At 47.4% G+C, this 27356-nt stretch overlaps 1 protein-coding gene across 2 annotated transcripts; it reads left to right on the top strand.

Annotated features, from left to right (window-relative positions):
• The first annotated feature begins 186 nt into the window (after positions 1-186).
• On the top strand, positions 187-22582 carry LOC141099877 (avidin-like). Of its 2 annotated transcripts, none has more exons than XM_073587951.1 (4): positions 187-304; positions 8095-8308; positions 21137-21251; positions 22513-22582. In XM_073587951.1, the coding sequence occupies exons 1-4, from the start codon at positions 236-238 to the stop codon at positions 22553-22555; spliced, it is 441 nt and encodes a 146-aa protein (XP_073444052.1). In that variant the 5' UTR covers positions 187-235; the 3' UTR covers positions 22556-22582. The 2 variants fall into 2 exon arrangements, with proteins under 2 accessions (XP_073444052.1, XP_073444053.1); XM_073587952.1 differs by having other exon boundaries at positions 196-304; positions 8098-8308.
• The last annotated feature ends 4774 nt before the right edge of the window (positions 22583-27356 follow it).

Genomic DNA, 27356 nt, shown 5'->3' with positions numbered 1-27356 from the left:
TTGGAACTCCATTCACTTCTATAGTGCAGCGATGTACAGCTGCAAGGTGAGAACTTAGGTCATGCACCATTTGCCACTGCCAGAATCACAGGGTAGCTGTAGCATTACTACTTTACTATCAAGACACTTTCCATTCAGTGATAAAACACAGCTGCAGATGATCTCGATCAGCTTCACTCTTTATAAGGCGTGACCATGACTTTAGGGCAGGCTGTGTGCTGGACTGAAAAGTACAATGATGTGTGTAGGTGTGCAGGGGTTAGTGCTGGTTATTTTTTTGGTCACTGGTTACTACAATGATGTGGTAAGTTTCTAATGCCTCATAATTGAAAGTTTAATTTGCTGAAGTGAATAAATTCCTGACCTGCATACCTCTGCACATAGCACTGATTTAGAAGTGCATGTCCCACTATGATACAGGAAAGATGTATATCTTTGTACTGTGTTAGATATGTGACTCTTCAGATTTTGTAGTAGTCTAGCCTGATGAAGAGACCTGAGTAGTCTCGAAAGCTTGCAATGTGTTACCATCTTTTCAGTTAGCCATTAAAAGGTATCAACCACTGAGGACTCTCAATTCTGAATATTTTTCTGTCCGACTATGGTCTTTCTTTTTTGCATCTTACTGGTAACGTTGTCTCCTGGCCTACATGTCAATCTTGGCTTATCTGATTGCTTCTGTGACTATTGCACAATGGAGGGGAAAACAACCATTGTGTTAGTTCAGCTGAAACTTTACTCCAATAGCAACAAGAGAATTTTTTTTTTTTTTTTTTTTTTTTTTTTTTTTTTTTTTTTTTAAGGCATAATTGTAAATTATTTTTACTAGAAGGCACTGGTTGTGGCTAATTTTACAAATGCACCAGACTAGGCTCTCTCCTGTTCAGTAGGGCACCCATAGACTTCTTGTGGGTCTTGGTGTATATCTGTATACAAAGTATCTGACTTCATTTGGAGATGAGCTGAGGTTTATTTGTAATGCCCCAAAGTTGTAGTGCATGTTCCCCTCAGATGTAGCAGAGCTGGCCACTACCTTGAGTGGCTTATACATGCACATAGTGATGTATTCATGGTCTGCCACTGGGTGGTTAGAGAACCTGTCATCACAATTTAAAGGGATTGTCCACTCCAAATTGATTATTCTGTGACTGCAGACTTATGAATGCACTTTTTTTTTTTTTTTTTTTTTTTTTACTTTGGGCTGGTGGGTACGTATGTGTTATACATGTGCCTTAACTGCTTCCATACAGGGGAAATGCAATGCATCATGGGAGTGCTGTGGTGACAGATGGGAAATCCCTGGGGCTGACAAGCGGGTTAAGCGTAGGTATAGTCTGAGCTTAAAATGTAGCTTGATATAACTAAGCAGACCCCTGTTTTCTATAACCTGCTGGGGTGTGGAAATTAAGTCCCACGGCTAATGCCCTGGGCATTTTTAAACCCATTCATATCCTGGTGGTCTCCAGCAAAATGGTGCTGGAGTTGACCTATGTTTAGCGTGACCTTACAGCCTCCAGCAAAATGATAATGCTGTGACATGCATGTGCACAAGTGCCACCTGTGCAATATTTAAAAAAAAAAAAAAAAAAAAAAAGCTTGTAAAGGGGCCATGGCATTGATAGGTTCTCTTTGGGTTACTGAAGCAGTTTTGTTTTCCATATGGGGAAATGGTTAAACATGACCTGGTTCTGGGCCTAGCGGTGAAATGAAGGAGACTTTTAGGCCATGTTCACACATTGAGTATTTGTAAGCCAAAATCAAGAATGGGTGAGCACTAAAATGCTCAGTTGCTTGTTGCTCAGGTTGAGCATATTGAAATGCTCAGGTGCTCGACCCACGCAACGAGCCCAATATAGGTCTTTGCAAAACTCAAGCATTTTTGCCATGGCACTCCCAGGGGTCTTTTTAGGGTCTAAATGGCAGAATTCGATAGGAACAGTGCTCAAATGACATGGGGAAGACCCCAGGAACAATTTGACTCCCAGATCACTACTGTAGACTGTGAGTCTTGGGCCACTTTTACAGGCGCACAATAAAACATACAAAAACAAAACCAAGTTATTTTCATGGGAAATATGTTAAGGAACATCTCTTCCAGGGTAATGATTTGTATGTAAGGCAAAATAAATGGCTTAAGTGGTGGAGGAACATTTTTTGGTTTGGGCTTTGTTCACATGTAGCGTTTTTGATGCGTTTTCAACTTTAGCATTGCTTTCAACCAAGACAAATGCATTCACTGGGAAATGTCATTTTAACTTTTAACCTTATCTGGCCATGTGGTGTGTGACCTATCCTGTTTAATTTATAAAGTAGGGACTCAAAGTCTGTCTATTTTTATAGGGCCATCAGGTGGCCTTTACTATTCTTAGAGCCATCAGCCAGCTATGCTTTGTTCCCATTATTAAACAGTGGGTCACCTATACTGTTGTGTAAGTGGCAGGGCGGGCCAAAATTTGGACGCACATCAAAAACCCATGGAACAGATGTCCTTAATGGCCATGTAGGTAACAGCAGGTTCGCAGGATGCAGTCACGAGACTGAGTGTTTTGGAAAATAACGTTTATGAACTGGAGCTGCTAGGGCTATACTAGGCAACCAAAAAGGGCTAACACTAATTGTCCTCGCAGGGACATAACACTTTTCTTCAATGAGAATGTGACTGACCCAGCAAGGTCAGCTATTATGGGGCCACGAAAGGGCCAACTATGGGTTCTTATTTCCTAAAGTCAACTTATCTTTCCTGACGTCCCTCGGTGTGACTGCTTTGGTGTTGCTGATGAGGCTGCTTTGACGTCGCTGGGCCCAGGTGTTGAGGGACTGTCGTCTCCAGGTGTCCAGCATCCAGGAGAAGTTGGGGCCTGTTGTGCCCCAAGGGAGTCTTTTGTTGCGGTAACCCCCTGTAGCCACAGCAGGCTCCCGTTGGTTAGCGAGTCCACGGGGACTCCAGTCCCCCCAAGCAGGGTAGTGACATAGTCTGGAAGAGCAGCGGTTGGTAGGCCACGTGCACAGTCTCTCCATAGGCGAGGAGCAGGCCCCAACTGTAGCAGGGTAATGGCAGCCCTGGGCGGTGATGCACAGGCCGTGACTGTAGTGGGGCAGCAGCGGGCAGGTCGCAACAAGCTGGAGCACATCGGTACCGGCTGCGGACGACTGTGGGCAGGTCATGTCCCCGACTTGGCGGGGGTTTGACAGTCTCTGGCTGGTAAGTTCGGTACCTCCCCTCTGATGGGCACTGATAATCTCCTCTCTGCTGCCGTTCTCCCCTCTGGTCACCGTCGGCCGCTCTAGCTCAGTCCCACAGCCTCTTGTTCAGTGTCTGGTGTGCCACCAACTGTCTCCCCTGTGCACCCCTTGCTCCTTTTATACTCACCCCTCCCCTTGCTGCCCAGTCATCTGCTCTCCTTTGTTCCCCGGGTACTGTTTCCCTAGGAACCCAGATGGTGGTTCCCTTGGTTCCGGCCCAGACAACCTATGTAGGGAGGATGACCCCCCATAAGGGTTGGCTAGGGCAGTAGTTGTGGCTGAGCTTAACAGGCTTTGCGTGTCTTGGCCTCCCTCTACCTAAAAATCACATTTCACTTTCAGCTTACTTGCCCTGCGTTCTCGGCGCCTTCAGGGTTCTTCCTTTGCTCTCTAAGGTCACCTTTGGCCCTTTGTGCAATAACACAGTCCATTTGTAACTTGAAACACAACTTTACTTCAGGAATTCACAAGGCATCCAGCCTTTAACACAGCTTTCACATCAGTTTCCACACTGTCACTTCAATTTTTCCCTTCTCTGCTCTCCCTGTCACATGGCTCAAGATCGGGTTGTACCATGCTGCATATTTTCCTGGCGTCCTCCCTGTGCAACCTTGCCTGTTGTGGGGGTTCCCTCAGCCTCCAGTTTGCCCTGGTTCTGAGGGCATCAGCCCATGCAATGGTCTGTCTATATCCCCAAGTTCTGGATGCCTGGGCTCACTTAGAAAAATGTTACGGGGTCTTTTCTGCTGCTCATTCCTTTGCCCACCTGAGCTCTATGGGTGCGCTTGCCCTTCTCCCCCTAATCAGGAAGCTCCCATCCTCTAACCAAAAGTGACCCCTCTACAGTTAACTATTTACACTATTGTTAAAGCTTTTTCCTATATTAAGATCACTATCTCCATCTAGTGATCAAAAACTAATTACTTTCCCTGTACAAAACATATATTACAACATGGTTACATGTACAAATAACATTATGGAGCAACAGGATATATGTACACAGCAGCATAATGTACACCTGTTAAAACACGGTATAAAATACATGCCCTAGTGATATTATGCAGCTACACTATTAAATGTATATATTTATACATGTACACTGGGACATGTGGGGGGAGTTCCAGTACAGCTACTACACCCCCCCCCTTACAGCCACATGAAGCCAAAGTTCCCATTCATCTTGTACTCCAATACTGTTTGCCCATGAATTGAGTGAAATTGTGGCTAAAGAAACTGCAGTGGAGAATTGCTGTGTTGAGGCTGACCGAGCAATAAAGTTCACATTATTAGGAAGTGGGTCTCCCATACTGTTTGCCTATGATGTGAATGCAAGGCCTGCCACAAATTTGGATGAACCCCAATACCCTCTGGAAGAGATTACAAAGGAGCAGGTCTCCTATACTTGTAATGCCCATACAGTAAGTGTATGGGCTGTCAAACATTTTCCTCTGGAGGTACACATCAACCTACTGTCTACATTTTTTTTACAGGCATCATAAACACCCTTTACAACAATAATGCTGGTGTTGTGCCCTCACTTGCCAGGGCTGTGGGGTACTCGGTACCGGGCCGGTTGATCTTCTCAACGGGAGTTGTCACGGCAGCAGTGACCTGGTCCATGCCCCTGGGGCTCCATTGCAAAAGGGGTTGTTTCGGTGTGCTTATGGTGGTGAAAGTTTATAAGTGATTCATGACTCCACCTGTGGTGTTCGGCAATTGTTAAGCCGACGCTGGAGACATATCCTCTGGGACAGATGGTGTAGTGCAGCAATGATATAGTCCTCCACAGGCAGGGCTGTAGTCCCAGGGCAGTGTAGGTGAAGTGACACTTAGATGGTGTAGTGTCGGGCGCAGGAGGGATGTAGCAGTGTTGGGCAGGCTGGTGCAGGAATAAGTGGAGGACACCAGTGCATGTAGTTCCAAAGCTTTAATCAGTCTGTTGTGGTACAGGTGCCCGCATCTGTGCCATGTCCTCTAGGTCAGGAGCTCAGCCAACTTCTAGGCAAGATTAAGTACTTCTTTCCAACACTCTGCCAACATATGTGCCTTTTCTGAGCATCTCCCTCTTAGCGCCTTTTGAATGAAGTACTGAGTTACACTGGAGTTCCTCCTGATGGATGTTCCTATGAACTCTACTTGTACAGCAGACAGCTGTAGCCTACTTCGGGGACTCCTTCTACCTAGTCCCAGCTCACACACATTGCTGTTGTGCCCCCAAGTCTGGTGTGGGAATAAAGTGGTCACTACTTCTATTCCTCCAGTGTCTGCTGTAGGACCACTAGTATCCATACAACCTCGGGGACCGGACCCCGGCCTTGCGCTTAGATGGTGGTAGTGTGGGCAACGACAGGTGCAGGGAGAGGGGATTGGCTTGCATGCACAACAGTGGAAGAAGCAACGTTTTCACCCACTGTTCCTGGAGCCTGGTGTTCGGCCCACAGTCAGGTACCATGTGCCTGATCATGCTGGTGGTGGTCAGGCTGGTAGTTGTGATGGAGATACCACACTGTAAAATATGTGGCTTGTTCTTATTTTCTACATTAAAATAGTGTCAAACTAGGGTAACACACAGCAAAACCAGTTGAATGGAGGCCTCAAATGCCACAACTTGTAGCCCACATAGATGTGGCAGAGATGCCACACTTTCAATTTTTTTTTTTTTTTTTTTTGCCAGTAAAATTGACAATTTGTAGGCTAAGACGCAACAAAAACAATTCTATGGAGGCATGAAATGGCACAATTTTGACTGCAACGATATGCAATCCATGTGGCGGACAAAACACCTTGGAAAATATCTGCCCTGTAGCCAAGTATTTTTTGGCAAAATGGTGTCAATTTGTGTAAGACACTCCAAAAAATATTTACAGTACCACAAAAATGGCAGATTTTCTGCGCACTTGGATATGATCGCTGTGAGGGCCAAACCCCTCACAAAAGGCTGGATTTTAACACTGTACTTTGGAAAGGATCTGGCTGTATTCTGCAGTGCCAACAAGCAAATGGGGGAAGTGTGCTTTTGAATAAAATAATCAGGATTAAGATGCAAAAAATTCCTGGCCACTGATACCTGGGGCTATGTATAAGGTCAATATCTGTAATGGGCAGCAGACAATAATGGAATGGACCCTTTTGCTGTATGCAATGAAGTGTGCCACATACACTGCCTACCTACTACTGAAATCTATACCCTGCAATCGGTCCTTAGGACTGTTGGTTTAGCTGGATTTGTGTATTCAACAATGGTATACCCACACTAACTTATACAGCAACTATTCTGTCCCTATTTCTGCAGCAACTCTCCCTGCACTGGTGATTCTGGAGCAGACTGAGCAGGGTGGCATCAGGTCTGATATAGACCTGATGGCTCTCTGTGGCCAGCCAATCACTGATGCCACAGCCAACATGGCTGTGGCATTAGTATGTGGTAGACAATCCCTACAGGGCAAGGACCCAAGCTCCTGCTGAGCAACCCCAGAATTGCTTACGGAGTATCGTGAGCACTGCATGCTCTTTCATCACTAGTAATAGAAACACATCACCATTCACCACTTCTGCCTTTATACTTTTCCTGACTGTTTCACTCCTGATTCTTGGCTTACAAATGCTGATGGAAAATGTTAAGGCTGTGCCCACGTTGCTTTTTTGAAGCAGAATATTCCTGAGTGGAAATGCACACCCTCTTCTGGGGAAATGCAGGTGCTTTTGTTAAGCATTTTAGCATGCGTTTCCTAAGCATTTTTGCAATACAATTGTATGTGGAAACGCACGTGTTTCTGCAAAACTAATGCACATGCTGTGTTTTTGCAGCGGAAAAAAACGCACCATTAGCACAACATGTGTGGATACAATTATGATTACATGGGATGCTTTTAAGCGTTTCCACAGCAGAAACGCCCGTCTAAGGCCGGTTTCACATTAGCGCTTTTTCAGCGCACGCACGGCCGGGGGTAGCTCCGCCCCCGAGCCGGCTCTCTGCCCGGCGTGCCCGCCCCTTGCTTGTAGCGCCGCCTACTAGCGGACAGCGGCGCCTGCGATCGGCGCACCCTATCTTTAGCATAGGGTGCGCAGATCGTGCGCAGGCTGTGCGCTAGTTGCGCTTTGACCTGCGCTGCGCACTTTTGACGGTGCGCCGTGCGCGCCAAAATCCGAAAAGTTTGATTTTGGCGCGCACGGCGCACCGTCAAAAGTGCGCAGTGCAGGTCAAAGCGCAACTAGCGCACGGCCTGCGCACCCTATGCTAAAGATAGGGTGCGCCGATCGCAGGCGCCGCTGTCCGCTAGTAGGCGGCGCTACAAGCAAGGGGCGGGCACGCCGGGCAGAGAGCCGGCTCGGGGGCGGAGCTACCCCCGGCCATGCGTGCGCTGAAAAAGCGCTAATGTGAAACCGGCCTAAAAGCGCTGCGGAAAAGCTAAAAAAGGCAACGTGGGCACACAGCCTAAATGTGAGTGGCCTTTGCGTATTGGAGAAGCTGAGGGAGCAGGTAGGAGTGGCCATAGGCTTAGCTTCTATTAGTAGTGTGGTAAGGATTGTGCAGACAGTGAAGCCAAGGAATCGTTGCACCTGGAATATCTGCATTACTAACCTGGATAGTAACAATTGCTGCATAGGATGTTAACTGCCCCTGTCTCCTCCCTGTTTCTTGGACTACTTGGGAGTGCACCACACTACCAGGAAACAAAGGTTAACTGCACCCTGGCATCACAATCTCTTGGTCACTTCCACTCCTAGGATGATTGCTCAGAATTTTGGGGGGGCTGTTGAATACGGTTACTAGGCAGTTAACATGCTTTTTGTGTTATCTCTAAGTTATGACTATAGAAGACTCAATGCAACCTTGATCTCCTATGCCAGCAGGGAGCCCACTGTAATGTGACTGGAGTCTGGGTGAATACCCTGGGATCAGTTCTTAAACTCTCAGCTGAAGGATCCCAGCTGAAAGGCTCCCTACACTCTTCAGTAGCGCTCTATCCAGGTGCAGCAGGTGATCTAATGACTGGTAAGCTGTTTGGGCTCATAGGACAAGGAGATCAACCAACTTTCACCATGTCCATAAAATGGAGAGAAGGTGAGATGTATGCCTGAATTGTCTGTAAATGTTCAGCCCTTCACTTAGGTTGTCTGCTGAAGGTGCTGGCTAATGAAGTCACTGATGCACCTTTCTCTAAACTTGGAGAATGCAGACTTATTTGTTTGATAACTGTACTGTCTTCAATAGTGTTGAGCGATACCGTTCGATACCCAAAAATATCGTATCGGATGGTATTGCCCGATACGAAAAAAATATCGGGTATCGCCGATTCCGGAAGTCCCATTCAAGTCAATGGGACTTCTGGTATCGGAATTAAAAAAAGGCCTTTATTTCCTTGTTGGCTAATTCTACATAATTGAAAACAAATAAAAATCATGTAGAATGTATTGTGGGAGGTGGAGGAGACATTAAAGGCATAGTGGTTTATTCAAATCACATGGCATAGCATTAATTCCAATTTTTTTTTTTCAAGACGTTCGGAGTTAAAAAGATATTGACTATGTTGACTTTTTTATATTTAGTCAGATATGTATGTTTTGCAACTTCCATGCTCTTCACCTTCTTTTGTACTTCTCCCACACTTTCTCCTTCATGATCCGCAGCAGTAGCATTTTTTTCATCAACTTTTTCTTCACCTTATTCTTCTTCTTCTTCTTCTTCTTCACCTTCTTCCCATTAACTTTTTTTTCCAGTCTTCATATTCTTCTTATTCAGCTATTATTAATTTTCATATGCTATTTCTTCTTCCTATTCTTTTTCTTCATTTTCTTATGGTAACAGGCATTCCTGTAGTACTTATCTATAAAAGTTATAAGATTACACCTTACGTTCTGCCTGTCACAAAAGATTTACAACAGGATTTGTCCACGTTCAGTTTGGCCTGCAGCAGGCATTTTCCAGGGGCACCACGAGGAGGAACGGACTCACCCCCATTTACTGCTTAGTCTTCTTCTGCTTATAATTTTGATTTCTTCTATGCTGATTTTTTTTGTCTTATGCTTAATGTTCTTCTGCTTTCTGTTCTTCTGCTTCTTGTTCTTCTGTCTTTTGTTCTGTATCTTGGTGGTTGTCTTCATGTTCTTTGTCCTCTTGGTCTTATTATTTAGGGTCATATTTCTGGTCTTTTTTGGTGTGGTCTTCAGGGTCGTCATGGAGATCAATAAGGATTACCAAAAACCATTTCAAAAAGCTTGATCTTGGAAATGTAGCAGAAGGTACAAGAAGGCTGAGAAACTGGCAAGAACCAGCAGACAGTGCTGGCACCCGGATGGGGAGCAGAAGGAACAAGAGCCAATGGCACTACCGAGGACCAACTGACGGTGCTGGACCACGGTTACTAAGCAGAAGGTACCTGTGCTAAAAAGCACTACCAAGGACCAGCTGACGGTGCTGGACCTCGGATACCGAGATGGAGGCACCTAGGCCAAAGGCTGTGGCGAGAACGAGCAGACAGTGCTGGCACCCGGATGGGTAGCAGAAGGAACAAGAGCCAATGGCACTACCGAGGACCAACTGACAGTGCTGGACCACGGTTACTAAGCAGAAGGTACCTGTGATAAAAAGCACTACCAAGGACCAGCTGACGGTGCTGGACTTCGGATACCGAGATGGAGGCACCTAGGCCAAAGGCTCTGGCGAGAACCAGCAGTCAGTGCTGGAACCCAGGTGGGTAGCAGCAGATACCCATTGAAAGCAAAGTAGCCAGGCCGCAAGCCGGCCGCAGTTACCGAAACCCACAGTCCTACAGGGGGTCCATGTCCCATTGCCACTACGGATCCAGCCTTCAGTGCGAGTTCCCGCAGCCCACATAGGAGTCACCTAAACTGCAGGCACCGTAGAGTCGGCTAACCCGGCCGCAAGACAGGACAACGGATTGGTGGCATAGTGACCTTGACACTACCCGGAAACAGCAGGCGTGCTGGAACCAGGCTGGGCAACAGGGAGTCTCCGTGCCAAAGACACTGCCGAGCACCAACTGGCGTTGTTGGAGCCCAGGGACAATCGTGGTGTAGGCCGAGGCCTACTTGGTGGTAGTTTTAGATTGTTTGTAGGCTACAACAGACTGTCAACGTGCTTTAATTAGGCATCTGTCTCCACTCTGTTTCCAGGATTTCACGTGACCACCAACACCGCCAGTTTATGCGTACAGCAGCCGTCTGCCCAATCCACACGTGTTGATGTGTTACTGGGATTCTGTAATGTCAGCAGATCCCCTGATGTGTCTGCCACTGTCTCCTGCTCTGTCCACATTCCCACCGCTTGCAGGCGTAAAGCTGAGGTATTTTGACTTTGGAGGGAGCAGGACACTTTGCCCTCCACACAGCAGGGGATCAGCCGACGTTACCGAACCCCACTTTCACATGAACGAGTTTTGTCTGTGCGGACAGCACTTCCGAGCACCAACTAGCGTTGTCGGAGCCCAGGGAAAATGAGGTAGTAGGCCGAGGCCTACTTGGAGCCGGGTGTAAATCTGAGGTTGTTTGACTGTGGAGGGAGCAGGACACTTTGCCATACACACAGCAGGGGATCAGCTGACGTTACCGGACCCCACTTACACATGAGCGAGTGTTTTGTCTGTGCGGACAGCACTTCTGAGCAACAACGGGCGTTGCTGTAGCCCAGGAAATAAAGTTCAGGTCATAGAAACATGAACACAACAGGAGACCTGGATCCTGTTGCCAGCCAATTATTTATTCTGGAAGAGGACTGGCAAATTCAGGTGAGATCCAGGCCTTGTTCATTTTCACAAAAGTAAGCCGGTCAACATTATCGGCGGATAGTCGCGTGCGACGGTCTGTTACCACACCACCTGCAGCACTAAAGACACGTTCCGATAATACACTGGCAGCAGGGCAAGCCAGCACCTCCAATGCATATTGGCTAAGCTCTGGCCATGTATCCAGCTTAGAGACCCAATACTTGAACGGGGAAGAGCCGTCTGGGAGAACACTAACAGGGCACGACAAGTAGTCTGTCACCATCTGACGGAAACGTTGCCTCCTGCTGACTGGAGCCGTCTGTGATGGTGTAGCCGTTTGTGGCGGGCCCACAAAACTTTTCCACATTTGGGCCATACTGGCCTTGCCGTGTCCTGCGGCACTGCCTCTGCTACCTCTTTGTGCAGAGCTTCCTCCACTGCCTCTACCCACATGGCTGGTTTGAAAAGCACTACCAGCAACACTTGTGGGGGGAATGGAGAACATGATGGCCTGCACAAGTGTTTCTTGGTACTCCCGCATTTTTCGCTCCCGGTTCAACTGTGGTATGAGGCTTTGTAAGTTGTCCCGGTAGCGAGGATCTAGGAGGGTGTACACCCAATAATCAGCCGTGTGGAGAATGTTGGCGATGCGGTGGTCATTTAACAAGCACTGCAGCATGAAATCAACCATGTGCTGCAGACTGCCAACTGGACCGGAAACGCTGTCCCCAGCTTGAGGCAGCATCTCTGCCTGCTCAGCATCACCCCACCCTTGCTGTACACACTGACTACTAGAGCCTTGTGTACCTCCCTCCTCTGGAGAGATGTGTTCCTCCTCCTCCATTGACTCCTCGTCGTCCTCCTCACTAAGTGTCCCCTGCCTGGGCCTTTGTGTGGAAGCATGTTGCGCAGACTTGCCAGAAGCAGATGGCATTTCTGACTGCTCAACCTCTTCAAAAACCTCCTCACTTAGCGCTTGTAAGGTTTTTTGAAGCAGACAGATGAGGGGGACAGTCATGCTGATTAGTGCATCATCTGCACTGGCCATCTGCGTGGAGTCATCGAAGGCACGCAAAACTTGGCAGATGGCCCACTCAGTGGTGGTGAAGTGTGTCCGGCGCACAGTGCGACTTGTTTGCGCCTGATGCAGCTGGTACTCCTTTACTGCTGCCTGCTGCTCACACAACCGCTCCAACATATGTAACATTGAATTCCACCTGGTGGGGAGGTCACATATGATGCGATGTTCTGGCAGGCGGAATCGAAGTTGCAGAGATGCAATGCGCGATCTTGCCATGCTGGAACGCCGCAAGTGAGCACACTCTAGGCGAACCTTGTGCAGCAGTGCATCAAGATCCGGATAGTCCCTCAAAGCTCTGCACGACCAAATTGAGCACGTGTGCCAGACATGGTATGTGAGTGGGGTTGCCTAGGCCCAGAGCTGCCACTAGATTTCAGCCATTGTCACTCACTACCAAACCTGGCTGGAGACTCGCTGGCACAAACCACACATCGCTCTCCTGCTTGATGGCATTCCAGAGCTCCTGTGCTGTGTGGCTCCGATTCCCCAAAGAAATTAATTTAAGGACGGCCTGACGTTTGGCCACACCTGTGCTCATATCTGGCCTAACAGGCTCACGCAGTGCTGATTCCGAGGAACTAGAGTAGGAGGAGGACTCAATATGTACAGACTGCATTCCTGCAATCCTTGGAGTTGGCAGAATACGTACAGAGCCACTCTCCAGATCTGTACCCGGCTCCACAACATTGACCCAATGGGCAGTGAGGGAAAGGTATCGTCCCTGTCCATGGCTACTGGTCCACGCATCGGTGGTCAGGTGGACCTTGCTACTGACGGCATTTAGTAGCTCATTTTTAAATTTTTCCCTCCACATGCTTTTGCAGGGCAGGGATAGCTTGCCTGCTGAAATAAAAGCGGCTGGGCACATTGTATTGTGGAACTGCCAATGACATAAAGTCCCGGAAGGTGTCAGTCTCCACCAGCCTGAATGACAGCATCTCAAGGGCCAGTAGTTTGGCAATGCCGGCATTCAGAGCCAGTGCTCGGGGATGGTTTGCCGAGTATGGCCGCTTTTTCTCCCATGCCTGTGCTACCGATTGCTGGTGAGTGGCCTGGGAGTGTGCTGATGACTGCAAACGTGGTTCAGTGGGTGGAATTTCACTGGGTCTCTGGACAACAGTGGCAGTGGTTCTTCCATGGCGTTCCAGTGAGGAAGCCGAACCAGCTGTGTGTGAGCTGGAGGAAGAGGCCCCAACACGAGCTGAAGAGGTGGTAGGTGCTGCTGAAGGTTGGCCTACATCTTCAGTGTGTCTGTGTAACTCCACCTCGTGCTTGGTACGCACATGTTTCCACATATTTGTGGTATTGAGGTTGGTCACATTTTTCCCTCGTTTCACTTTCTGATGACACAGCTTGCATTTGACAAGGCAAATGTCATCTGCAACTGTCAAAAAAAGACCACGCACTGCAAGTCCTGGGAGCGCCCGTTTTTTGTTTTGGAAGAGGATTGCTCCTCACGGGTGCCAAAGTGGAGGCTACAGGCAACCAAGTCTGCCCCCGCCCTCTCCCTCCTCTTTTGGCCGTTCGGGGAATCTCTTCCTCAGAGCTGCTCCCACCACCTTCCTGTGGCTGACGCCATGATGGGTCAAGGACCTCATCTCCACTCCCCTCTTCAAGCACCGGCTGGTCCTGGGTTGTCTCGCCAGCACCGTACGCACCAGAAATTGGCAACTGAGTCTCATCATCTGATGCATACTGAGGTGTGCTGACCATAGGCACTGGCCCACCCGCCTCTTCAGATTCAGAGAGACAAAGCAGTTGCGCATCACTGCATACTCCCTCTTCACGCTCTAGAATGCTGCTTGGCTGGCCACCTCTTTCCAAGCCAACAGATTCTGAGAACAGAAGTAAAGATTGAGATGGTTCCTGTCCAGGGCTCTCAGACTGCCTGGGCAATTTGGCAGGTGGTGAAGAGACAGATGGTTGCTCTTCAGTGCTCTGGCCTTGGGAGGATGCGGAAGTTATTGAAGTGGATGCGTTAGCTGCCATCCATCCGACAACGGCTTCAGTTTGTTCGTCACGCAGCAGTGGGGTACGGCGAGGTCCTACAAAGCTGCGCATGAAGGACTGTTGCCTGGTAAAAGTGGGGGATGCCGGGTCACTGGTGGCCGCAGCAGATACCGAATCCCCCACGTCTACTCCCTGCCTTCTTCATCTTGGTAGACTGATAAAGATAGGCAGAAAAGTAAAAAAGGGGTGGCTTAGTGTTCTTATTCCTGAACACCTGCTAACCAGTATAAGAAACACTAATTTGGCTAAGAGTGTGTGTACTACACTTTAATATGATCTAATGTGGCCTAGACAACTGTAAAGTGGAGTGTTTGGTGAACTTTATTTCCTTTTTTTGGGTGGAGGGAAAGGATGTGACCAAAGTTTGAAAGCTATAGTATCACAAACTTTTTGGAGCGATTACAATGCAGGAAGCTAACCTACAATGCAATTGATGAGGCTCCAAAAAATAGGGTGATACTAGCCTGGCTGGCCCTGAAGGGCACAAGCCAGCAAAAAGGCTCCTCTATCTAATCCTATATAGTGTTTGCAACCAATGACAATGAATGCGGTTGGAAGCACACTAATATAGGAGCAAAAATCTGGCTAAATTAGCTGCAAAAAAAGACTATATGAGGCAGTGACGCACGCTGAGCGCACTACAGCTAGCGGTGGCTGTAGAACACACTGCAACGTGAGCTGCACTCACACACAGAGACCTATCAGACAGCCAAAAACAGTGCAGAGAAATGGGCTATAGCACTGAAAGGCTCCGCTGTCCACTCCTTTAGTGTTTGCAACCAACGTATATGGAAGCACACTATACAGGAGAAAAAAAAGCAGCAATAAAAGAAAAATGTGTGAGGCAGAGACACGCTGGCCGGCCTACAAGCAGACGTGCCTGCAGGACACACTACACAGCGTGGGTCTGCACTCACACAGCCCTTGCAGACAGCTGTGAAAACGGCGCTGCTAGGGAAAAGCAAGCTACAGTGGTTTATGTAGCCTGGGTTAAGCACTGTTTTGTGGAATCGCTATTTCTAACTGTCCCTCAGTCTTCAACAGCAGCCTGTCCCTAACTGAATTCACAGCAGAGTGACCAGAAATGGCGGCTGCAGCGCTTTTTATAGTGCATCATGACATCATTTCAGCAGCCAATCACAGCCATGCCAGCAGTTAACATGCCTAACAGGATATGCCCACACTTCTGAGGATCCCCATTGGCTGAATCAAATCGAGCGGGCTCCTAGCATTATGGGAACTTCCGATTCCGGTATTCGATATGAAAAAAGTATCCGAACTAAGTATTGGAATTCCGATACAGCTAATATCGGCCGATACCCGATACTTGCGGTATCGGAATGCTCAACACTAGTCTTCAATGTTACTCACCTAGTCTCTGTGACTAGTCTTGACCTACATAATTCATGCTTGTCAATAGCAAGGCATATCCAACAAAATATAGTAGTGCTATAGCAGGCAAACATGGAACTTGAATTGCATTACTGCACTAGGAAATATGAAAAATTGAGAATTACTTGGTGCATAAATTGGCCAATTCATGTGTACCCAGAAGCCACGATAAGGCAACTCTCGTTACTGGGACATATTGTGGGGTGATGACCTAAATTTATATTGGGAAGTTATTTCTGCTGTAATTAAACTGAAAGAGGCAAAGTGGTGCAGTGCTCAGTCAGAGCCTATGTATACAATTATCAACTGACTGTCACTTCCAAACAGAAATAGGGTGTGAACAGGTGCTTACTAAGGGTAGCCATCTCCATACATAGCCAACAAAATAACATGGCACACTAACGCTATAGCATGCAAATATGAAATTTGAATTGCATTACTGCAGTAAACATGAATTCCCACCTTCCCATATAAATGTAGGCTCAACCCATGAGGAATCACCACAGGATAGGTCCCAGCAGAGTCTCCTTATCGTGGCTGCTGAGGACTCACGAATTGACCAATGTATGCACTAAGTATTCTGGATTTTTTTTTTATTTTCCCTAATCGCCTTCCACGACGGCCATATCGGAGGGTGTCTCCCCACCCTAATGGGGGACAGGAAATGCACAAGAGGTTAAATAACCCTCCCCTTCCTGCTACTTCCAGTGTTTTTCCTGTCCCCTATGGGGCATAAAGAGGTTTGATAGTGCTGCCATGGCCAGCAACCGGAGGCACTATACTGATTACCTGAAGCTGGGCGGCCGACAGTCGGGGGCTCCTCTCCTCCATGTGATGGCTGCTTCTGTCTTTGCTTCGGCGAGACTCAGACCCCTGTCCACTTCTCCTGCGCCCCTTTGTGGGGTAAAGCGAGGCGGTGATGTGCAACTGGGGTCCTCTGAGCTCCCCAGCGTCCGAGCCCCCCCCCCCCCATGCAGCAGGCACACAGGCACCCGAAGTAATGGAGGGACTCGTGCTGTCCTTCTGGTTTCACCTCCCTCCTGCTTTCCTGGCTGGAACACTTATGCAGATGATATTTCCTGGCCACCCCCGTCAATGACTCTACTGACTCCCAGCATCACGCTGACTGACCACTGAACAAGGGGCTGGACCAGGTCAAGGGGGCAGAGCCAGCAACCCCAGATGGGGTGGGGGAACATGACAGCCACTGCAGAATCAGCTATGAGGGGTGATTATAATTACCCCCCCACCTGTTGACCAGGTGAGTAGGAGCACAGAACACACTGGTGGACCTCGGCTATTAAAACCCTGGTCTGGGTGTGTCCAGGTAAGGCCACTTCTGTACTGGTGACTGACAGACTGACCATGGATGGTGATAAGCCCTCACGTTCTGCTTCTGCAGAGCCCAGTGTTCACCCTCCTACTGTAAGTAGCAGGGTAGGTCCCCCTTCTGTCTGGGTGGTCTTTGAGGTGACTTAGTATGCCTTGTCTCTGTTTTTAGGGAGACAAGGCCCCTGACCCTATAAAGAAACCAAGGTGTGTGTTACCAACTTCCCTTGGCATATAGGGAGAAGCTATGGCAGCCCTGCACGGATGATGTAATACGTGCAGAGCAGCCCTCACTACTGGACAGTATAAAAACTCTCATCTAACAAGAGGTCCAAACTTCTATGATTGTTGCCCAGACCCCAATGCCACAGCCCCCTCCTGCTAGGAAAAGGAGAGCGGCCCATGTGGAAGCGGACTTGGGCGCAAAATTGATACCTCTAACTGAGGATGCATGGGAAAATGAGTTCCACTTCGCCCCCAAACCCGATAATAAAAAATACTACTCTTGTCTGAAGACATGGGGTATGGGATCGGAGTGGGCAGAAGTGGAATGCTCTATTCAGGATGAAATGTTTGGGGGACTGAAGCCCAAAGACTAAAAGGGTTTCCCAGTCACAAACATCTGAAACCTGGTTATGCAGGAAGGGCCCTCCCTGAGAGGGCTTAGTGTCCCCTCAGATCTGAGGAATCTGTTTCCCTTGGAGGAAGATTGCACACTATGGGAGGTCCCTAAAGTGGCCGTGCAGGTGTCCAGGGTGACTAAGAACGTCTCTTCCATTTGAAGATTCATCTCGGCTCAAGGATCCCATGGATCGGAAAACTGAGGGCCTGCTCAGGAAATCCTGGGATGCCTCCACAACCCTGCTTAAGGCCAACATAGCCTCTACGTGTGTAGCCAGGTCCCTATTTAGCTGGCTGAGTACGCTGGAAGACCACCTCACTCAAGGGACCTCCAGGGAAGAAATCCTTGACTCTCTTCCCCTGTTACAAAAAGGAACAGGGTTTCTAGCTGATGCTTCTGCGGAATTCATACAAGTAGCAGCAAAGTCTGCAGTCCTCTCCAACTCAGCCAGAAGAACACTGGCTGAAATCTTGGAGGAGACTTTACATCAAAAACAAAACTCTGTGCGAAGGGAAATTATGTATTTGGCCCAGCTCTGGACTACATCCTGGAGGAAACATGGATAAAAAGTCGCTTCCAGATCAAAAGAAACCTAGGAAACTATTTTTTTTTTTCATTCCAGAAATATTCTGCCCCCCCCCCCCCCCCCCACAACAAAACCCTACTGACAAACAATGACAGTATTCCAGTCAGGGGGTGACACTAGAATTTCATAGATCAATGGCAGTCCATAACCTCAAACCAATGGGTTCTTTGCACCATTCGCAATGGACTGAGATTGGAATTCGAGAGTCCTCCCTACAGGCATACCTCCAAAGATCCTTGCTGTCAGACTTAAGAGCGATCTCCCCAGTTTCACAACAGGAGATAGGCAGAGGCCACTACTCTTGCCTCTTCGTAATTGTAAAACCCTCAGGGAAGCACAGGGTTATAATAAACTTAAAGCCCTTGAATCGAGTGAAGTACAGACGGTTCAAGATGGAGTCGGTCAAATCAGCAATCCCCCTCATATTACAAAATTGAGTAATGGCCACTGCAGACCTGAAGGATGCTTACTATCAGGTCCCAATTCATCCAAACCACAGGAGATTCCTCAGGTCTGCTGTGTCCCAGGGGTCCCAGTTCAACCACTACCAGTTCAATGTCCTGCCGTTCGGGGTTATCAGCCCCTAGAGTGTTTACCAAGGTGATGGCGAATGAAGATCACTGCTTCTGCCATCAGGGGATCTGCATTGTCCCATACCTAGATTACCTTCTAATAGCTCCATCCATTTCTCGCCTAAACCAGGACCTAGAGAAATCCCTGGAAATTTTACAGTCCTTGGGCTGGATTCCCAACCTGGAAAAATCAGACCTTCATCCCTCTGCAAGGAAAAAGTTCTTTGGGATACTCCTGAACTCAGAAAAGCGAACATCAGTTCTACCAAGGGTACAGCATGACCTCATTCAGAGGCCAGAGGGCACCAACCCTGAGACTCAATGTCCATCCTAGGTTCGCTCACAGCATGCATCCAAGCCATCTCCTGGACTCAAGCCCATACTCGGACCCTTCAGTCCTATGTACTCGATGCTCAAAGATGTCAGAATACACTGACCAAGAGAACCCCTCTTCCAGGTCATATGAAGGTGTCCCTCCTATGGTGGCTGAACTACCAGAATCTCCAGCGGGGTGTAAGCTGGGATCAGCTCCCCCTGAAAATCGTCACCAGATGCCAGTGAGAGGCTGGGGTGCTATAGTGGAGAAATCGCACTTCCAGGGGATATGGCCTCCAGATGTCAGAGCCAGCTCCTCAAATGTGAGAGAACTGAAAGCTGTAGAAGTGTTTGAAGGAAGCATCAACCCTTGTCCAAAACCATCATGTACATATCTGCTCATACAATATGACTACAGTGTCCTACATCCGTCGCCAAGGAGGCATGAAATTCTTCAACCTAAAATTGGTGGCTGCAAGGGTTTTTTTTTTTTTTTTTTTTTTTTTTTCCCGCCTCATTCCCACGATGGAGCATGGGAAGTAGATGCCTTCTCCCATCCGTGGCAGTTAAATCTGGCTTACGAGTTCCCTCCGATTCCCATGATGGCGAGAACACTGCAGAAGATACGGGCAGAGCAAGTCACTAAATCCTAGTAGCTCCCTTGTGACCAGGGAGAAGTTGGTACAGAGCCCTAAGAAACATGGCTCACGGAGGTCCAATACTTCTGCCTCAGAGGTCCAATCTCCTTCACCAGGGCCCTCTACTGCACCCAGACCCGCACAAGATGAACCTTGCGGCCTGGCTACTGAAGCTGGAATTCTAAGGGCTAAAGGCCTATCCGAAAAAGTAATCCAAACTCTACAGAAGAGTAGGAAACAGTGACTAACGCCATTTAAGGGAAGTTCTCATCTTGTTCCCCAAATGCTCCAGATCCTGTCCATCCTAATATCGCACAAATCTTAGTTTCTTTAAGACTGCCAAGATCTGGGGCTCACACCTAGTACTTTAAAGGTCCAGGTCTCAGCCCTTAGTTCTTTCTACGACCAAGATCTGGCAAACCATCGACGGATCAAGCGATTCATAACCTCAGCTTCTAGGATTTGTCCCAGACTCTGTAGTCAGGTCCACCGGGACTTGAAACTAGTTCTCAGGGGCTTGACCAGGGAGCCGTTTGAAAGACTTAACACTAAAAACTGTGCTCCTGGTGGCCATTACTATCGCATGCCGCATAGGAGAATTGCAGGCCCTTTCAATACAGGAGCCATACTTAACCATCACTGAGGATAGCATCATCCTGAGGTTAGTCTCAAACTTCTATAGGTATTGCCTTCCTTCTGTGCAAACCTCTCCAACAGTCTTTCACACCCTCGATGTCTGTAGAGTAGTTCTCTTCTACCTCCAGCAGACAGAGCTGGAGGATTGACCAGAATTTACTCATTCAAATTTCCGGTCAGAATAAAGGCAAAAAGGCGGCAAAAAATACATCGCAAATTGGATCAAGCAAGCTATCAGCCTCACCTACTCGTCACAGAACCTTCCTCCTCCTACATCTCTAAAATCCCACTCTACTCGTTCGGTATCAACATCATGGGCAGAAAGATGTATCGCATCTTCTGAGCAGATATGCAGAGCCGCCTCTTGGTCGTCTGTCCATACATTGACTAAATTTCAACAGGGATTTAACATTCAGCAGATGTGTTCTGCAGGCTGTTGTCCCTCCCTAAGAAATTAGTTGTAGGTATTCCTCCGATATGGATGTCGTGGAAGGTGACTAGAGAAAATAGAATGTCTTACCGGTGATTCGGTTTCTAGGAACCTTCCACTATGGCACTAATTGCCCTCCCTATCTGATGCTTACTGGACAATTCCTGCTCTTTGGTGGTAACAGAAAACACTGGAGGTAGCAGGGAGGGTTATTTAACCTCTTGTGCATTTCCTGTCACCCATTAGGGCAGGGAGACATCCTCCGATATGGCTGTCGTGGAAGGTTCCTAGAAACCGAATTATCTAAGACTAACTCTATTTTCTAGTGCAGTAACACAATTTAAACTTCATGTTTGCATACTATAGCATTACAGAATGCTTATTAGTTGGTTATATAGTTACTCATAGTTTGCACCTAATACACACCTGATTTGTTTGGAAGTGTCAGGTTTTTTTGATGGTGAAACATGGCCTTGATGCTTTAAGACTGCATGCTTTTGTAGAACAGTTTATTGATATTGCTTCTATGCTGAATTTGGTAACTTGTTGCTGCAGGCTCAGTCACTGCTTGGGTTGGTCAGTGTTTCCAGATGTCAGATTGCCCTGTCCTGAAAACTATGTGGTTGTTGCGATCAAAGGCCACAGTAGAAGATGACTGGAAGGCAACCAGGTAAATGGCATTGTCCACAGCAGTACACTCTTTTAAAGTCCAGAGTCAAGGAGGGGGGACTGACTTTCTCTTGATCCATCCCAACTAGTCAAAATAGTGCAGGTTGAGGCAAGTGAGAAGGCTAAGGAGTACCAGTCACAAGTTTTTGAGCTTATTCTGTTGCTGCTGCCCCCCCCTGACTATAGCAGGGGTGGGCAAACTTGTGTTAAATCTGCCACATGGTTCCAGATGTAAGGCTGTTAGTGGTAAATCTTATGGTCCTTACCAATGGTGACTGGCATGTCTTTAGGATGCTCTGCACTAATGCCTTGTGAGAAACAGCATCTTGGAAAGGCTAAAAGATTTAGCATGAATTTAAAGAGGGGGGGGGGGGGTAAATGAGAAATGAAAGCAAGACATTGGTAGGTGTAACTTCATAGACCTAGACTTTTAGAGTGGTGCTGCCAGAAAAAGCACTTTATTTTTTTACCCTACATCAAGCTAATCGGCAAGATGACTTGACAGCTAACTTTACTTAGTCCCAGTGGTCCTCTTTATCATCAGATCTTGGTGTATGCAAGATGGTAGAATTTACTATTTAAAGGGAGTCTGTCACCCTATTTTTGGCCTATAAGATGCTGCCACCACCATCAGGGGCTTATCTACAGCATTCTGTAATGCTGTAGATAAGCCCCGATGTAACCTGAAATAAGAAACTGATTGAGAGGAGACAGACTAGATATTATAAAACTTTTTGACAGTGATCAATGAGTGGCTGCCACGAAGTGGTGAGTTCTCCAATAGAAGTCTTCAAACACAGGCTGGACAAACATCTGTCTGGGATGATTTGGTGAATCCTGCTTTGAGCAGGGGGTTGGACCAGATGGCCCAGGAGGCCCCTTCCAACTCTACCATTCTATGATTCTAAAAACAAGTTGGATTATAATTGCAGGTTACAGCTCCTTTTGAGAGGATCTAGCATAAAAATTGCCTTGTCCTCCCTCAGGTGACAATGTTTGGCTATATATCTTAATCATGGTACTTTGTCCCCTTTCCTCAATTATCTGTTTTATTTTACCATTACACCTGCTACTATGACACTGTCCTATAACACTTTTCTTCTCCCCTAATGTCTGTCCATTTGAATTTAAACCATATTGCATTAAAGGGGATGCCCAGGCTTTCTTCCAAATCGGCCCCACTTTTTATCCTTTCCATATGTTTAACTTGGCTACTAATTTGACGCTCTTAAAGTAACTTCTAACTTTTTTTTCTTTTGCAGGATTGGTGAAGATGTGTTTCATCCACAAAAATGTCTTGTTTGAAAAAAATAAACATTGCTTAGACCATGATTCTTTACTATTTTTTTTTTTTTTCTCTCTTCCCCCACCCCCCCCCCCCCCCCCTTATCCTACAGTATCAACACTTGATAGAATGTTTCAGTTCATAAGCTAACAATTCCATGGCAAACTTTTCTCATGCTGCAAGGCCAATAATGGGAGAACAATCATGAGTTCTGTTCCCAATGATCTTGTGTGACAGTACTACAGCTTCCAATCTAACATGAAAAGCCACAATCATACACACAAATTTCAGGCCTATATTTGAGTAAAATAAAGCCATACTTTTCAGGACCCTGTGCAGGGCACCCTAGAGGTCAAAGCTGGCTTTAGAAGCTATGCCAGACCCATTTATAAGTTGAAAGACCACTGCAGCAGTCTGGTTACTAGCAGAACAGCTGATGTGCTCATCTAGTCATCTCATCATTGCAGTGCTCCAACTTCTGAATGGGGTAGGGAGGGCTGGTAGTAGATGCTCTGGTACCCCCACCCTGAAACCCACAGATTTGACAAATGCAATCTTTTGCAGATCCTCTGGCTCTACCACTCATCTCCGTATGAGAATCTGCTTTTACTGCAGACACTTTACTTCTGAATTGAGAATAAAATATCTGTCCATGAGACAGAAATTGGTTTCTCTACTGTATAGATTAATTTCATATTTCACACAAATGGTCATTACTCAAAGGGGATATTCACATTAACTTTTTTAATGGCTGAGAGTAGAATAATGCAGTCCAGACACCTATTACAGAAGAAAAGGTGACAATCTATGGCTGACCTGTGCTGTTCATTAACTACAAATGCTTGTTAGACACTGCATGGTTCAATACTTGATTTCTGTAACCCATTAATTTGGGTGCTGCAAAAAAGCAACTAATTGCCTGAGTTTCTGTACCTCAAAACCAAGGTTGGTGCCAGGACTTATTTCAGTGTCAATCCTGATGGAGCTATAGAAGGGTTTAAATGTGTTAAGGTATACAAGTGATTGGGTTTTTTTTTTTTTTTTTGGGGGGGACTGTCGGCACAAAATCACTATTCAAAGTACAGGAACTCAATAACTCATGACAATCATTTAGACCCCTTCCCACCTACTTGTTTTTCCTATCTCCTCCCCTGGCCCTATGAATCCAGAGCTGTCAATCAAAAAAGGTGGCGATTTGTGTAAGGCATATTTAACTCTGCCCTGGAGCAGCAGTACTTAACTTGAACAGTCTGTGCTGACAGTCCCCCTTAAGAGGCCTTGCACTCTAGTATCCTAAAAGGGGCTACTTTTTGTTACATAGCTAACCACAACTTTTTTAATCAAAACTTCACTCCCTTCTGTGTATGACTATCTTTGGCAGACTTCTATCACATATTCTTTGCAATATGAAGACTACATAGTTGCTTAACTCTGCAACCATAGTAGCCTCTACTATTAGTGTTTTGCCACATGCTAAATGCCATAAACTGCTGCAGATTTAACAAGCATCCTCAGCACTTATTGTGGAAGAACAATTTTACTTGGGACATATAGCAACAGTCACCCCCCAACAAGTCAGATTCATGGGAGAGAAAAACCTGACAAATGCACCAAAGGTTGTATAGTGTAAAAACTATACACCACCCGACTGTAACAGTCAGCACAGCACCTGTCGAGTCTGCTCATGATGACCAACACCATAAGCCTGCAGCTGTTGTATACTTCAACAAGCTATAAAGTATGGTGATTGCTATGTTTGTATCATCCCAAAAGCTAGTCCGATGTACCACAATTAATACCAGAATGACACAATTTAAAGTTGTCAATCGTTAAAATTACAGTTTTCACAGTGCAGAAACTGTTAATTTCTCTAGTCACCTTCCATGACAGCCACCTTGGAGGTTGTCTCCTTGCCCTAATAGGGGACAGGAACACAAAGAGGCTAAATAACCCCCCCCCCCCCCCCCTCCTGCTACCTCAGTGTCTTTCCTGTCCCCTATTGGGGCATGGAGAGGTTACAAGGGGCTGCCGTGGCCAGCGAGCGGAGCCCCTATGTACTCCCAGCTGGGCAGCCGAGGTCAGGGGGGTTTGCCTCTTCTCAAAGCGCTGCTCCCGTCTCCACCGCTGGTGTGACTCGGGACGTCGGCCGCCCCTCCTGCGCCCTTTGGGGTAAAGCAGGGTGGTATGGTGCCTACCGGGGTCCTGCAGCAGCTCCCTGGCTTCCTCCCACGCTGCATTGGAGGCCATGCGTGTCTGAGGGGGCACACACTTCCTGTTTGCATTCCCCGGGCGTTCCTGTGATGGGAAACGCGCGCCGGCTCCCAGGAAGGGGATCCGAGCACAGCGGGGGTCAAGCGATGGTTCCTCCCCAGGGACGTGGATGGAGGAGCACCTAGCAACGAACACGGCAACACCCACATAAAGGTGCCACAGCTCCAAGGTAAGCGCAGTGTGTCTGTGGTGTGTACAGACATGGATGGTGAGAAGCCCTCGACTGCAGCATCTGCGGAGCCCAGCATTCCCCCTCCTACAGTGAGTAGCAGGGCCGGTCCCTTGTCTGTCAAATTGGAGGCACAGGTCTGAGTAAGCCTTCTCTCTTCTTACAGGAAGACAAGGCCTCTGCCCCTAGAAACCATTGCAAATGTGGTATATGTGGTGCCAGGTTTCCTTCTGACTATAAGAAGTTATGCCAACCTTGTACGCAGAATATCCTACGTACCGAGCAACCCTCCCTATTTGACAGCATAAAGACTCTCATTAGACAGGAGGTTCAGACCTCCATGGCAGCCCAGACCCCAGTGGCTCAGGGCCCTCCCCCAAAAAAAGAGGAAAAGGGCACCTACGGAAACAGACTCGGATTCGGGAGAAGTCTGTTCCTCAGGATCGGAGGATATTTGGGAAAATGAGGGCTCCACGTCCACCTCCAAACACGATGCGAAAAAACACTATTTCACAGGGGTAGAAAGTTTCCCGGTTCATGAAGTTATACCGGACCTAATAGCTCAAGAGTGGTCTCTCTCTCCTTCTCCCCCCCCCCCCAAAAGAAGGCACTCGCTGTTCCCTCTGAGGTAAAAAATCGGTTTCCCCTAGAAGGTGACAATTCTGTGTGGGAGATCCCGAAGATAGACGTTCAAGTCTCTAAAGTTACTAAGAAAACATCCCTGCCCTTTGAGGATGCTTCTCAATTGAGAAGTCACCAAAAAGTTCTGGGAAGCTTCTACGAACCTGCTCAAAGCAAATATTGCATCCACCTGCATAGCCAGATCTTTGTTCTTCTGACCTACCAGGGGGTACCCCCAGAGATGAAATCTTAGACTCCCTGTCAATCCTCCAAAAGGCAACAGGTTATTTACCAGATGTTTCAGGAGAAAAGGTACAGGTAGCAGCAAGGTCCCTAGTTCTCTCAAACTTGGCTAGGAGAGCCTTGTGGCTGAAGTCACCACCCCATGACACAACCTCCAAGACAAAACTCTGTGCCATCCCCTTCCAAGGGTGCCACGTGTTCAGGCCTGTCTTGGATGATATTCTTGAAGGCTTCCGACAAAAACAAATCACTGCCAGAGCAGAAATCCATCAAAAGGCAATTTTTTTTTTTTTTTTTTTTTCTGTCCCTCAAGAGAGCAGACCTCTCAGAAGGCATTCAGAGGGAAAGGCAAGATGGGTCGATGGAGCTACCCAAAAGGGGGTAAAGGAAAAAACATCCTTGTGCCCCAGCAGCAACAGCCCCCAGAGAAAGTGACTCCTAGGTTGGGGGTCGACTCAATTTCTCGCCCAGTGGCAGGCCACGACCTCGAACCAGTGGGTCCTGCATACTATACAATTTGGGCTGAAACTGGAGTTCGGGCACCCCCCCCCCCCCCCCCCCCATGCCTTGAGAATTACCCCGGCACAGTCCCCCGGTCTTCAAAAGGTCCTGTTGCTTCAGATAGAAGATCTGTTACGGGAAAGAGTGGTCTCGTATGTACCTCCACAAGAGATTGGCAGAGGACATTGCCTTCCTGAGGATTTCCTTGTCAGGAACAAGTGAGAGTAGACTCATCATAAATCTGAAGCCCCTGAACCGCTTCATCAAATACTGAAGATTCAAGATGGAGTCAGTGAAATCGGCGATCCCGCTTATCGGACAGGGCTGGCAGATGGCTACGATAGATCTAAGGGATGCTTATTACCACGTTCCCATTCATCCAGATCACCGGAAGTTCCTGAGGTTCGCGGTCTCCCACCACCAAGGGATCAGCCATCTCCAGTTCAATGCTCTGCCCTTTGGCGTATCCCCGGCACCAAGGGTGTTTACGAAGATCATGAGGGGAGTGATCATCTCCATTCGTCTTCAAGGGATATGCATTGTGCCATATCTAGATGATCTGCTGATCGTCGCTCCATCGGTAACCCGACTGAACCAGGACGTATCGAAAGCCCTCCAGATTTACATATCTGTGAAAATTATGGCAATGAGAATTAGATCCATGAGGGTCAGAGAATGCTTTTTTTTTTTTTTTTTCTGATCCAATTTTGAGGATCAGAATAGGACATGCCCAATGCCTCTGTAAAAGCATGCAGCAGCACACCGATACAGGAATGTAGCCTTATGTTTTGGACAGTTTCTTAGTATATAGTGTACTCACTTATGTATAGCATAGTCCCTTAATATATAGTGTGCTCACTTATTGTGTATAGATTCCTTTTTTAAGGATGGCACTATGTATAACATCGTCCCTTATTATGTACCATCCTCTCTAGTTATGTATAGGGTGGTCCCTTATTATAAAATGTCCTCTTATGTTAAGAGAAGCATGGAGTCTAGATGAGGTGAAGTAATTA

The sequence above is a fragment of the Dendrobates tinctorius genome, unplaced genomic scaffold (assembly GCF_039654945.1).
Source record: "Dendrobates tinctorius isolate UK_male_01 unplaced genomic scaffold, ASM3965494v1 ptg000103l, whole genome shotgun sequence".
In the NCBI taxonomy this organism is placed as follows: Eukaryota; Metazoa; Chordata; class Amphibia; order Anura; family Dendrobatidae; genus Dendrobates; species Dendrobates tinctorius.
The sequence above is the reverse complement of the archived record's forward strand: the minus strand, read 5'-3'. Positions and strand labels throughout refer to the sequence as shown.

Coding starts and splice junctions, on each gene's coding strand:
- LOC141099877 (XM_073587951.1), top strand. CDS start 236: ATGATGTGTGTAGGTGTGCAGGGGTTAGTGCTGGTTATTTTTTTGGTC. Junction 8,309..21,136: donor GTCCATAAAATGGAGAGAAG/GTGAGATGTATG, acceptor TTGTTGCTGCAG/GCTCAGTCACTGCTTGGGTT. Junction 21,252..22,512: donor GATGACTGGAAGGCAACCAG/GTAAATGGCATT, acceptor TTTCTTTTGCAG/GATTGGTGAAGATGTGTTTC.